Below are 13,422 nucleotides of genomic sequence, written 5' to 3' on the forward strand. Positions count from 1 at the left end.
GAGGGGTTATAGAGTAAATGCGGTGAAACTATTTCCACTGGCGGGACAGTTGGTAACCAGAGGAGACAGATTTAAGATGATTGGCAAAATAACCAGAAGTGAGATGAGATTTTGTTCACACAGAGAGTTGACAGAGGTATTCAAAATCATGAGTCTGGATAGAGTTGAGACTGCCTGTGGGGTGGAGGTGTGTCTAATTGAGTGCTGTAAAAACCTGTGACTCTGAATTGTATTCTTGCATGTTTTACAAATGTTGCACCAAAAACTGATGCAGAGAGCAGAACAGTTCCTGTTTCCCGTATTCCCGTACCAGCCTCCCCGGACAGGCGCCGGAATGTGGCGACTAGGGGCTTTTCACAGTAACTTCATTGAAGCCTACTCGTGACAATAAGCGATTTTCATTTTCATTTCATTTCATTAATCTGAGTTCTCTACTGATTTTCTCTGGGTGGGAGTTTCTGGTTGCTCTGAAATTCGTTGGGGTGGTAGTGATCCCACATCCTGTGTGCTGATCGCTATCCTTTGCTTCCTATTGGAAAGCCCTTCCCTCAGTTGGATGACTTCTAAATATTCAGCATCTAGGTTAACTTGTAAAACCATGCCTCATCTCCAGGGGCAAGAACTGTGAAAGCAAAAATAAGAAGTATTGCTTGTTGCCATCCTCAGCCCCTGAAGAAGCCTTCTTCACGTCTAACATAGGATTGAGGTGCAAAATTTCGTCTCTATGGTTGTGAACCTTTGGAATTCTCAACCTCAAAGATCAGTGAATGCTCTGTTATTGAGTACGTTCAACAGAGAGACCAGAAATTTAGATACCAAGGGAGTCAAAGGATATAGGGGTCGCGCAGGAATATGTAGCTGAATGCCATGATCAAATTGGTGGCTGAACAGCCTGAAAGGGCCGAATGGCCAACCTCCCTATTAAATTAATCATAACATAGCACAGCACAGAAGAAGGTCATTCAACTCATTGAGTCTGCACCAGCTCTTTTGTAGAACAACCCAGTTAGTCTCGCCCACATCTCTTCCCTCATATTCTTACAATTTATTCTTCCAAGTATTAAACCAATTCCCTTTTGTAGGCTACTTTTGAATCTCTATCCACCAAATACCACTTGTAAACAAGTCTTCCGGAGTCTATATGGCTTTGACCAAATCCTCCTCTTTTGACTCTGGTCTGCTGCCAGTTCCCTGCCTATTCTGCCCACCGTTATTGTCAGTCCATTCACCATTACTATGCTGAGTTTTAGAAATCTGCTCAACCGCTTCCATTTGCCTTCAGAAGCACTTTAAAACTTATCTCTTGAACAGTTCCATGGGTTCATCCCTTCATGCATAGGATTTACCTTGCCTTCTCACCTTCCCTCTACCCCCTCACTCATCTATAATGTTTTCACCTGAGCGATTCTATTTTTGTGTGTGGTGAGAGAGAAGTGACATATAATGTAGGCCACATTCTGTACAAAGTTTATCTTTATTTAAAAGTTGCAGTCTTATACTTGGTGGCCCAGTTTTGTAAATTGACTAGAGGTGTGCAATGCCCTGCAGTGTTTTGTGCAGATAATTAGACAGCACAAGCTCTTCATGACAACGTTAGAAGATCAGATGAATGTAGTAAGTTGGAAGGCCGATGATATTAAAATGTAGGCAAGCCTGTTCCATTTACGGATATGATTGTAGTGTCTAATTGCCTTGATTGTTCTACATTTTGTAAATCGGTAGATAATTTTTCTTCAAGCCTCCTATTAATTTTAATTGCTGAAGTAATCCCATCTTGAGTTTTCCAAGTCTGTTTCAATCAAAAGCAAAATTGTTCATTCTTGGCTGGAAGACGAGCTCTGTTTTCTGAATTGGCCTCCCAGTGCCAATAGGAGAATGGAGGCAACTGATACAGACAGTACAATTAAAATAAAAATTGAGTCACAGATGTTGACTGGCTCGTATGTACTTTGGGATCACAGTTCAATTTTAGGTCACAATGCAATTATACACCATGATTAGGAATGCTGTTTAATGGCCACTGAAAAGCCAAATTCCATTTTAATTGCATGGCATTCCAGGTTTTTTACCAGTGTAATGTGTGTTGTATTTCTGTAATTCTTTCTATTTATAATTAGGACTACTAATTTATATACACTGAAACATTCAAATTTTATTTTCAGCCCATGGGATTTCAGGATTTTTAAAAACTCTTTTGGGGATTGTAATTTCAAATATCTCATCTTTTTTTGCATGAAAACAGCAAATGGTGCCCCATGTTATGATCCATGCGTGCTTACCTGTCTCAGCTTGTTTGGTCGGTTGACAGAAAGTGTATTGTTCTCGTAAACAGATTGCTATGCCTTCTGAAATAAAGACAGAAAATGCAGGAAAAACTCAGCAGGTCGGGCAGCATCTGTGGGGATAGAATCATAGAATTTACAGGGCAGAAGAGGCCATTTGGCCCATCGAGTCTGCACCAGCCCTTGGAAAGAGCACCCTACTCAAGCCCACGCCTCCACCCTATCCCTGTAACACCACTTAAACATTTTGGACATCTAGGGCAATTTAGCATGGCCAATCCACCTAACCCGCATATCTTTGTACTGTGGGAGGAAACCCACGCAGACACGGGGAGAATGTGCAGACTCCGCACAGACAGTGACCCAAGCCGGGAATCAAACCTGGGATCCTGACGCTGTGAAACAACGGTGCTAACCACTGTGCTACAGTGCTGCCCCTAAAGAAGCAGAGCGAACATTTCGAGTCAAATATGACTCTCCAGAGATAAAGAGAAGGAGAAATGTGATGAATTGTACTCTGGTTAAGAGCGGGTGGAGCAAATAGAAGGTCAGTAATAAGTGGTAACTGGGCGAGATTGCAACAAAGATGTGTAGGGCACAAGACAGAAGAAGTGTTAGTGGCAGTGAAAAGGATTAAAGAAAGTGCTGATAGTGGCATTAAGATAAGATAGCAGAATGTGTTAATAGGAGAACAACGGCCAGTGCTTAGTGAAAGCAAACCTGAGGAAGAAATGACAAATGGCCCGGTGGGGGATGTTTGCATTGGGACAAAAAACGTTGCTTTAAAAAAAAAAGCAGCCAATGTGCAGGTCAAGTGTCGAGAGTCTAAAGTTGTTGAATTCCATGTTGAGTCCTGAGGGCTATAAGGTGCTTAATCAGAAAATAAGATGCTGCTCCTCCAGTTTGTGTTGGGCTTCACTGGAGCATTGCTGCAGGCCAAGGACAGGCTTGGGCATGAGAGCAACGTGTTGAGTTAAAATAGCAAGCAATGGAAACGTTGGAGTCATGCTTGCAGACTGAACGCAGGTGTTCTGCAAAACAGTCACCCAATCTGCATTTGGTCTCCACGATGTAGAGCAGACCGCATTGGGAGTGGCAAATATAGTAAACCAAATTGAAGGAGGAGCAAGTGAAACACTGCTTAACCTGAAAGGAGGGCCATGAGCCTTGAGGCCCATCAAGGTCACTGTTTGAACACTGGGTAACCATCACCAACAGTCTGTCCTGGTCCACTCATGTTGATGCAACAGTCATGAAAGCCCAGCAAGGTCTCTACTTCCTACGAAAGGTAAAGAAATTTGGCATGTCTGCATCGACTCTCACAAACTTCTACAGATGTGCGATAGAGAGCATCCTATCTGGCTGCATCACAGCCTGTTATGGAAACTGCTCGGTCCAAGATCGCAAGAAGCTGTAGAGTGTGGTGAACTCAGCCCAACGTATCACACGGGCTTGCCACCCCCACATTGATTCTGTATACACCTCCCGCTGCCTCAGGAAGGCAGACAGCATTATCAGAGACCCCTCCCACCCAGGCATTGCCTTCTTCCAGATCCTTCCATCAGGGAGAAGGTACAGAAGTCTGAAGACCCGCACATCCAGACATAGGAACAGCTTCTTTCCCAAAGCTACAGGACTCCTCAATGACTCTCCCTTGGAATGATCTGTTCCCTGTAAGAACACTATTCACGACGCCCTATTCTGCTCTTGCTCGTGTATTTGCTTTGTTTGGCCCCTTGTAACCAATCACTGTTTGTCGATGTACCACTTGCCAATGTTCTCTGTTGATTATTCTTTTTGTCTACTGTGTACGTTCCCTCGGTCGCAGAAAAACTTTTCACTGTACTTCGGTACATGTGACAATAAATCAAATCAAATCAGAGGGGGGAGGTTGTAAAGGGGCAGGTGTTGCACCTTCTGCGATTGCAAGGGAAGGTGCGTGGGAAGGGGATGAGGAGTTGGGGATAAAGAAAGAGTTTACCAGGGTGTCATTGAAATTAAAATTCATGCCTGGCCCCGTCTGGAGATGGCAGCAGAGTTAACATTTCGAGCCCGCATGACTTCTTCAGAGCTAAAGAGAGGGAAAATGTGATGGATTACGTACTGTATATGACGGGATGGGGCAAAGTAGAAGGTCAGTGATTGCTGGGAGCTAGGAAGGATTGCAATGGTGGCTGGTCTGTGACCAGTGTCAACATATAATATCCATTCATGAACTAAATTCACTATCTGTGTGTCTGTGAAGATACAGATAGAACATACAGTGCAGAAGGAGGCCATTCGGCCCATCGAGTCTGCACCGACCCACTTAAGCCCACACTTCCACCCTATCCCCATAACTCAATAACCCCTCCTACCCTTTTTGGTCACTAAGGTCAATTTATCATGGCCAATCCCCCTAACCTGCACGTATTTGGACTGTGGGAGGAAACCGGGGCACCCAGAGGAAACCCACGCAGACACTGGGAGAACGTGCAGACTCCGCACAGACGAGGAATCGAACCTGGGACCCTGGCGCTGTGAAGCCACAGTGCTATCCACTTGTGCTACCATGCTGCCCCATACGAGATAAGATACTGTAGATCTTTCAGTATTTAAAAGGTTAATCTGCAGAAGGCAACTTTCCAATGTATGCTAGCATTTCCATAGCAACGCTCCAGAGGTGCCAGCATTTGGACGCATTATTGTTAACTGCATAGAAATGTCTAGAACATCGTTTTTGTGCATGTTCCTGGCGCCATATTTCCTCATGGTTGATGTTTAAACAGTGATAAAACATTCTGCAGGTCTCCGTTTGAGGAAATACAAGAAGGCAAATAATTAACCCCTATCAGCCAAGTGCATTGGAATATCGGATGCCCAAATTCAAGCTTTGTTGCAGTTGACGTTTCATGAGTTGAACTTCAGCTGGACAAAACCCTGGTTAGACCCGCCTGGAAATGCTGAGAGTAGTTCTGGGTACCACACCTCAGAAAGGATATATTGGGCTTGGAAGGAATGCAGCATAGGGTTAATTGCAAAGAGAGATTACATAAACTAGGGAATTTAGAAGATTAAAGGGTGGTTAAAGTTATGACGGTATTAAGGAGAACAGAAAGGATGGATAGAGAAACTATTTCTGCTGGCTGGTGAATTTAGGATTCGCGGGACATGGTCCATAAATTAGAATCAGATATTTCAGGAGTGAAATTAGGAAACACTTCTGCACACAAAGAGTGGGAGATGTTTGGAACTCGCTTCTGCAGACGACAGTTAATGCTGGATCAATTGTAAATTTGAAATCTGAGGTTAATAAGTTTTTAATCAGCAACGGTGTGAAGGGATATGGGGCAAAGGTGATTACATGAAATTTCCCCATTGATCAACCACAATCTCATTGAATGGTGGAGGATCAGGCTCAAGGGATTAAATAGCCAACTTCTGTTCCCAGGAGCGGAGAAATTTCAGGTTCAGATACGCAAATCTTTGAAGGTTGTTATGGGCCAGGGTTTAGAGAACCCCAAAGTGTATCATGGAGTTCACCTGATCCACAACTTTTAATAGATTGTGGTATGGGGAGCACACGGCCCACTCTACAGGGTGGAGCAGAAATGGAAAATATTTTTTAAAGCAAAACAATGTTTATTCTATGATCTCATGTTAACCTTTTTAAAACATACAGTGAACATCTTAGCAACCTTTAATTCAAATACAACCCCCAAAGACTACAACACTAAGTAAACCTTTAAGCTTTCCTTTTGAACATCCATACGACTTAAAAACAAAACCTTTATCAGAAGCACATCAGGTTAAAGTCACTACTGAAAACATTTATAATTCTGAATTCACCAAATGATGAAGAGATAGTCTTTTGATGGCAGAGAGAACAGCAGTACATCTGCTTGGTCTGGCTTCAGCTCCAACACTGAAAACAAAACTAAAACACACCCTGCAGCAAACAGCCTAAAACGAAAGTAAAAGGCTGACAGTCGGCCCAGCTCCACCCACTCTCTGATATCACTGCAGTAGTAAACACCCATTTCTTAAAGGTACTCTCACTACAGATATTTCTATACACACCCATTTATAAACACCCATTTCTTAAAGGTACTCTCACATGACAAGGTGATACAACAAGGCTTTATGTGGCATGACGTATAATAGCACATAAGTAATCTCAATAGATCATTGGTTGATTTATATTGACACAAATCTTCCTAGCAGGTTCGGAAACTTTATTCCTGATGCTGGTCAGACATAAAATGTACCCACTTAAGTTCCTCTAATTTTTCTTTCCAATCTTCTGATAGAGGATCCTGCGGGAAACCTCCAGAAACATCGCTGGGGAGAATCCATCCAAAAACACTAGTTGCTACATTCTGTTAAGTGTTCATTGACAGACTGAAAAACTTTGAGTCTTATGACAGCTTTTAAGCTTGTTCATGAATGAGTGTCGTAGGTAGGTTAGAGTAGTGAGTAAGGCTGTAGGGTGGGTGAAGTAAGTGGATAATCAGGGTAGGCTGGCAGATGGATAGAGTGACAGATGGGTAGAGTCAGGTGGTGGGAGTTAGTTGGTTTGTGTTGGGCGGGGGTAGTCAGGTAATGGGCATAGCCAAGGGCTGGGGTGGATCAGTCATCTGGTTACCCAGGAATTTTATTTTCTACTTTCCGACGTTTATCTCTTTACTGTGCTTTTTGCATGGCGCTCAAATAACATTGTTGGGGAAGGCTGTACAATACTATGTATTTGAATTGTTTCTTACATAGTTTTTAAAAATAAATTTAGAGTACCCAATTCATTTTTTCCAATTGTGGGGCAATTTAGCTTGACCAATCCACCTACCCTGCACATCTTTAGGTTGTGGGGTGAGATCCATGCAAACACGGGGAGAATGTGCAAACTCCACACAGAGCCGGGATCGAACCTGGGACCTTGGAGCCATGAGACAGCAGTGCTAATCACTGCGCCACCCTGCTGCCCACTCTTACATTGTTAATTGTGAACTGACTTGTTGGAATTCCAAAGTTTGAATTGCCAAATATTTCTGATCCAAGATATTTTCTATTCTGCATATAGAAACACTTCAACGTGGTGTGACATCTCAAGCAGTTGCTTAAAACAAAAGTGACACAGTGAAATTTTCAGGAAAACTTAATTCATAACTTAAGGCATGTATGAAAACAAGACTTGTTTCAGATAGAATGGAATTCCAATTTCTCTGACCATTGTGGCATAATAATTTTCTGTAACATGTGTTAAGCAAAATGTTTGCAGTTGAGTTAATACCTTTTTTGCAACGGTACTATATCTTAATTTAAAAAAAATCTGGTTACTCTTTCATCAAAGACTTGGGAGAATCAACATTTCTTATCTGGAAAGTGCTACATAATGTTGTCCATGTGTCAAAATAAGCCGAGGAATGTAAATACAAATGTTGTCAAGTCTAGCCTTGTGACTTGTTGGTAGTCCTTGAATATGAAAGTTTAGTTGGGAATTGTTTATTCCTGAGTTGGAGCAGGGCAGGTTTACAGCTGATGGGCTCAATAATATTTGAAGAATAAACACACTATTCCTTTGAAATCCACCTGTTATGATTTCAGCATTGACCATCGAGGAAAGCAGCTTCAAAGTAGACAAAGTTTAACTTTGTACAGTGTGATCTTTTTACGGGTCTCCCGTTGTGGTATTTATCATTGGCCTAAATTATCCTAATGCAGTGTGAGATTTTTTTCCATAAGAATTGCCTGTATTCTCTGCATTGGAGCCATATCCTAAAGCTGTTTTGTTTTGGCTTCTACTATATTCGAGTTGGAACTCAGGAAACTGAATGGAGTCCGAGTACTTTTGTCATTCAGGAATTCAAACTCATGTCATCAGAAGCTGATACAGTTTTGAACACTTTCAGTGGGTTTATAACAGTCAAAAGGTTTTGCAATACTCCCAGCAGCATCGAAAGTTTGCATCATTATCAAAATTCAGGCGAATAAGAATTTTTTCAATATAGCACTAAACAGGCAATTGCATAAAGTAAATTCTATCTTCTGGGTGACTAATAGTTACTGTATCTTCTGGGTGACTAATAGTTACTGTATCCATAATCCCGCTGAGTGATTTTTTTACCTCTGTTATTTCACTGATTTGCTTTGAAACTTTAAATGTTTCAACTTGTGTTTTCAGTATCTCTTGGGGAAGTTTTAGGTAGTTGAATCTTTAGGCGTGGAAATAATATGCATCAGTAAGTTGACTGTTTTGGCAGCATTTTGGTTTTGTCAGAATAGTAGTTATCACATTTGTGTTCTTTCTAACAGAGAGACCCTTCCCGATCCGCTGATTGTCAGAACTGAAGATAATTACCCGCCCCTAGCTGCTAAAACACAACACCTGCTTCGGAGCTTGCCTCTGGCCTCCTATTAGACATGGCAGGACCTGTGCCAAGCAGGGCCAGAGTTTACACCGATGTAAACACACACAAACCAAGGGAATACTGGGATTACGAATCTCATGTGGTGGAATGGGGGTAAGTTCATATTACATCAGATTGTTTTGTTTGAATAACTAACAAATGTAAGAGATGACTTGTGTTTTTATAGACCCTTTATAATCACGGTACACTCCAAAATGCTTTGCAATTAGTAGATTACTTTTGGTGTAATCATTGTTAGTTTACAGACAAATAGCTAGCCAATTTGTGCACAGTAAGCATGTGAGATAAGTGCCAGATACTCTTTGTGGTAGTGAAGGTTGAGGGAATTTGTGTGGGCCAGGCTGTGAAAAGAGCTCCCGGAGTGCAATGGAATTTTTTGTGCCCAAATCAGTTAGTCACCTCCTGGCTCTCCACCATCAATAAGACGCAAGTCAGGAATACGATGGAATACTCTACTTGTCTGGGTAATTGCAGCTCCAACAACATTCAGGAAGCTATATACTATCCAGGACAGAGCAATCTTCTTAATTGGCACTACATTCATCACCATAAACATTGACTCCCTCCATCACCAGTGTACAGTGACGGCAATGTTTATAAGATGCACCACAGCAACTTGCCAGGGCTACTTCAACTTCTGCTACTTGGAAGAGCAAACCCAGCAGGCACAAGGGAACACCATCACCTTAAGACTTCCCTTCAAGTCTCTCACGATCCTTCAACATCATTGGATCAAAAGCTTGTAACTTCTGACCTAGAAGCACCATGGATGCACATATACCACACATACTGCAGCACTACCTTCTAATGGACAATGGGGGATGAGCAATACACAGCAATCCCCATACAGGAATGAAAACACTTAAACATGCTGTGTAACATCTCATTTGAAACATGGCTCCTCAGAAGATGCAACACTTCTTCAGTATTGTACTGTTGTTGTTAGCCAAGATCTGGCATTCAGGTCCTGGAGTGTGCAAGTCTATGAACCCTCTCCCACTCAGGTCATATCAGTCCTGATGGCATAGCTTTCCAGAGTTCCTTTTCAACCAACCAACAACACCCACTTCACGGTCTGGTCCTCGAATATAAATGCCTAGCATGCCTGAGTTCTTCACACTGCCTTTAGGTTACAGGCTCTTTTATCTGGCTCATACATTACTTCCCCAAGAGCTTCTGGAATTTTATTTTTTTCCAGCGAAACAGAAGACTGATCTGTTTGTCTGCTCCTGAACACACCAGGTAGATGCCGTATAATGCTCTACAATCAGCCTCTTTTGCCCCTTTTAGCTTCCCCCCCCCCCCCCCCCCCCCCCCCAAATCCCCTGAGCAACCTCAGCCAGATTCTTAACTTCTCAGAATTGATGTCCTAACCAGGAAATCCAATTATCACTGTTCCAGAATTGTTAGTTTTGCTTTGGAATTAAAGGAATTTATCATATATAGGTTTTTTATAAAGTAGAGTTTGCAACACTTCAACCAAAAACTTTTTGACTCAGTCATGAAAATACTAATAGCTGAGACACTTAACACTTGAAATTGTCGTTTATATTTAATCTTCGAGAGCAAGTTAATTTCTTGGTCTCTTCTGGCGGCATTTGTTTTTGCTAAGGTAGGTTTCCAAGGTGTTGAAACATATGCTTCACGATGTGTTGCACATGGTATATTTGAATGCTTCAGAAACTTGGACATTTACTTTTGAGTACTGTCAAAAAATAAATATGATTTATGGAGCAGTTTTGTTCCTTGCATGTTTTCACTTTTGAGAGTTTGGTTTAGTCTGTTCTGTTGAAATAAATTGGAATGTAAATTGAGTTGGTCAGAGAAATCTTTTTTCTCGAATGTGATCTGAATAAATGTTATAGCTGTCCTTCAAATATTTTGTAAATTGATATCAGACTTTTACTAAAGGGTTCAGCAAATGCTGTACATAATCTCAATTTAAGTATCTTATTTTGGCCTGCCAGCTGAGTTTTATCCTAACGCTCAAATGCATGATTGTTCAACCTTTTGCCCATAGTCTGTATGTGGGCTTTATTTTATTAGATCAAATGCCATTGGAACGTTGCCAAATAATTTGTCTGCAAGTGTTGAGGGTGAACTTGTTGACAGAAATCAGCCAATATTGGCTAACTACCTGCTTATAGAAGGCTGAGTCAGCTTGTCCAGTGTTCCTGAGCTGGTCTAATACCCTCATTCATTTTAAATGGATAAATGACTGAAGTAAAGTTGTGTGGCAATTGGCATGCAGTGTTTTTGTTGGAAGTGTAACTGGTTGTCCCCAGAGCAGAGTCATGAACTGATCTGTAAAGGTTTATGGTTTCTTAAATTAATAAAGCTATGTTTAGTGTTTTTGGATGAGTTTTCTTTTTCTAAGTTTTCTGTGTAGCTTTAATATTCCACTGGACCATGTTGGGTTACAGCACAAAGCATGGATTGATTAAACACAGTTGATGTTGACAGAAGATGACACTATGGGGAAGTAGGATGTAGATTTATGTCTGCTGCCCATTGTATGATGGAGTCCACATACCTGTTTTTCCCATTTGAGATGTAGAAAGGTCCAACAGTAAAAGGAGGAAAGGTGTTAAGAAGTTAAATTGCCTCTTGCAAGTCTGCATTGTAGAGGCCGTGGAGCAATAGACAATGACTTGTATGTGAAGGAATAATGTTCATTGGTGATATAAAAATTCTCTCCTCAACCTGTCCATTTATATCTCCGTCTGTGACACACTATTGAACAAATCCATTGTTCTGTTGGGGTTTATCCCTGGAATCTGGAAAGCTTCGTATTGGAGTCAGACTGTTGCATCCTGCATTTTAACTTTTTGTTTTCCTTGGGTGAAAGTTACAGTTTATTTTTTCTGATTTACAGTCATGGCCATTATTTACTAGGCATCTTTTGAGTACCTTGCGCATTGCCAGCAACCTCTGAGTCTTTAAGAATCATGGGGAACCCCTACTTCGGTTTTTCTTGCCAATTAACGAGAGTTAGCTGAAATATTATGACCCGACTCCACGCTTCAATGTCATTGTTTGATGGAATTATATTTTAATCCAGTTTCTGGTGTACTCTGCATGGGTAAAAGAACAGCTAAGAGTTGATTTGATGAGGAATTGTGATTTTGGCCTTCATTGACCAAATTGCTGAAAGGTAAACTTCAGCAGAAATCAAGCAGAGTGCTGTGAGAGAATTAAACATTAACACCTATGCAGGGTTCCAGAAACCCAGCAAAGGGTACAATGGTGCCTTGAATCCTTGACAAGAGACCTGGGTGCCAAGGCCGCCATGTTTTTGATGCTTAGCAGTGAAACATTTGCAAGCTGATAAGAGTTTGTGTGTGGCAAGGCCAAGACCTTGAAGGTTTGACCAGGCTTGGGGGAGGCGTAGATGGTTCACCGTTTGCAATTGGAATGCTCAAATATAGCAAAGTAATGATTGGATAAAGTAAATTTCCTCAGCCTATGCTGTGTAAAAAAGAAATAGAAGAGCAGATTCCGTGAACACAGAATTTGTAGAGGTTTGGCACATTGCATTGACTGATGCGATGGTACCTGGGGCACGACCAGGGACTACTTTCATGGAGATTGCATTTCTGCTCAGAGTGTAATGATGATGTTGAGCTTTGATAATACTGCTCACTGTGTCAATTTTTTAATACTGAATACAATATAACCACTGTCATATATCAGGATGATCAATTTGATTCATTTTGGAACTTGAGAATATGGTTAATTGATTCTGATACCCCAAATTCCAACAGATCTAATTTTTTCCCTTAGGAAATGAATAAGAGAGTGATTAATTTGTACTGCTCCCAAACCATGGCTCTGTAGGAGGCTTTGTCTGTGCAGTGCTATTTTAAGTTTTTATTTAAATAACCATTGTCTGCTTAAAGATGATTCAGGTATTGCTTTTTGTCTTTTATCATCTGTGCTATTCTCGTGTTCTGCCTATCTCCTACCTTATTATTGTCTCCTGATGCCTTTCTAAGAAAGACTGCACATGCCCCCAGATTTCCTCTTTATACTTTTCAGTTACACTTCAACGAAGCAAGAAACCCAAGTAGAGCACTTTGACATCACAGCATGTTATCCCATTATGGGCTCAGAATACCATCTTTTCTGCACAAAATCAGCGTACGCGTCAATTTATGATAATTTAAAAACAATATAAAATAATGACTGAAATTATAATAGCATAAGGAGAATACTTATTTAAAATAGATTGTCAGAAGCAGAAGTATTTCATGTTCCTCTGAATTCATTGACTCCTGTAGCTCTTTGTTGTGCACCCTATAATGCATAAAACCAGGTAATGAAGATTCCCTTTCTGCAATCATAGTACCATTAGTGCTAAGCCACACAAGTTTGTTTTATTTTAGAATCCATTGAAGGTAGTTATTGTTTCCAAAAATGGTTTATTCTGGCTCTATTCTGTACCGTACCCATTCTGTCCACCTTAATCAATTCATTGGGGAGAGAGTTACAGAGTGAGAAAATTGCAGGGACAAGGCCATCTTTTCCACTTCTGTACACCTACTGAAACTGAAGACAAGTTTGCCTCATTTGCTGTGCACTCGCCTCCAAGTCAGTTGGTTGTGAACTTGAGTCCATAATCTACTGCAGTGTAGTACTGAGTGAATGCTGCACCGTTAGCAGTTACTTCTTTCAGAAGAGACATTAAACCAAGGTCCTGTGCACTTGTTGACCTGATGTAATAAAAATCCATTGCA

The 13,422-nt window shown here is 41.2% G+C and overlaps 1 protein-coding gene across 4 annotated transcripts in view; it reads left to right on the top strand.

Annotated features, from left to right (window-relative positions):
- The window catches only part of LOC119969700 (casein kinase II subunit alpha), a 99,070-nt gene that overhangs the window by 18,164 nt on the left and 67,484 nt on the right, over positions 1–13,422 (top strand). For 3 of the 4 annotated variants that reach the window (XM_038803692.1, XM_038803691.1, XM_038803694.1), the window contains one exon: positions 8,571–8,779. The exons of the other annotated variant lie outside the window; for it this stretch is intronic. In XM_038803692.1, coding sequence (XP_038659620.1) covers positions 8,679–8,779 — 101 coding nt within the window. In that variant the 5' untranslated portion in view covers positions 8,571–8,678. The remainder of the gene's footprint in view (positions 1–8,570; positions 8,780–13,422) is intronic. 4 annotated transcript variants of the gene reach the window in all.

This window comes from Scyliorhinus canicula, chromosome 7 (genome assembly GCF_902713615.1).
Source record: "Scyliorhinus canicula chromosome 7, sScyCan1.1, whole genome shotgun sequence".
NCBI lineage: Eukaryota > Metazoa > Chordata > Chondrichthyes > Carcharhiniformes > Scyliorhinidae > Scyliorhinus > Scyliorhinus canicula.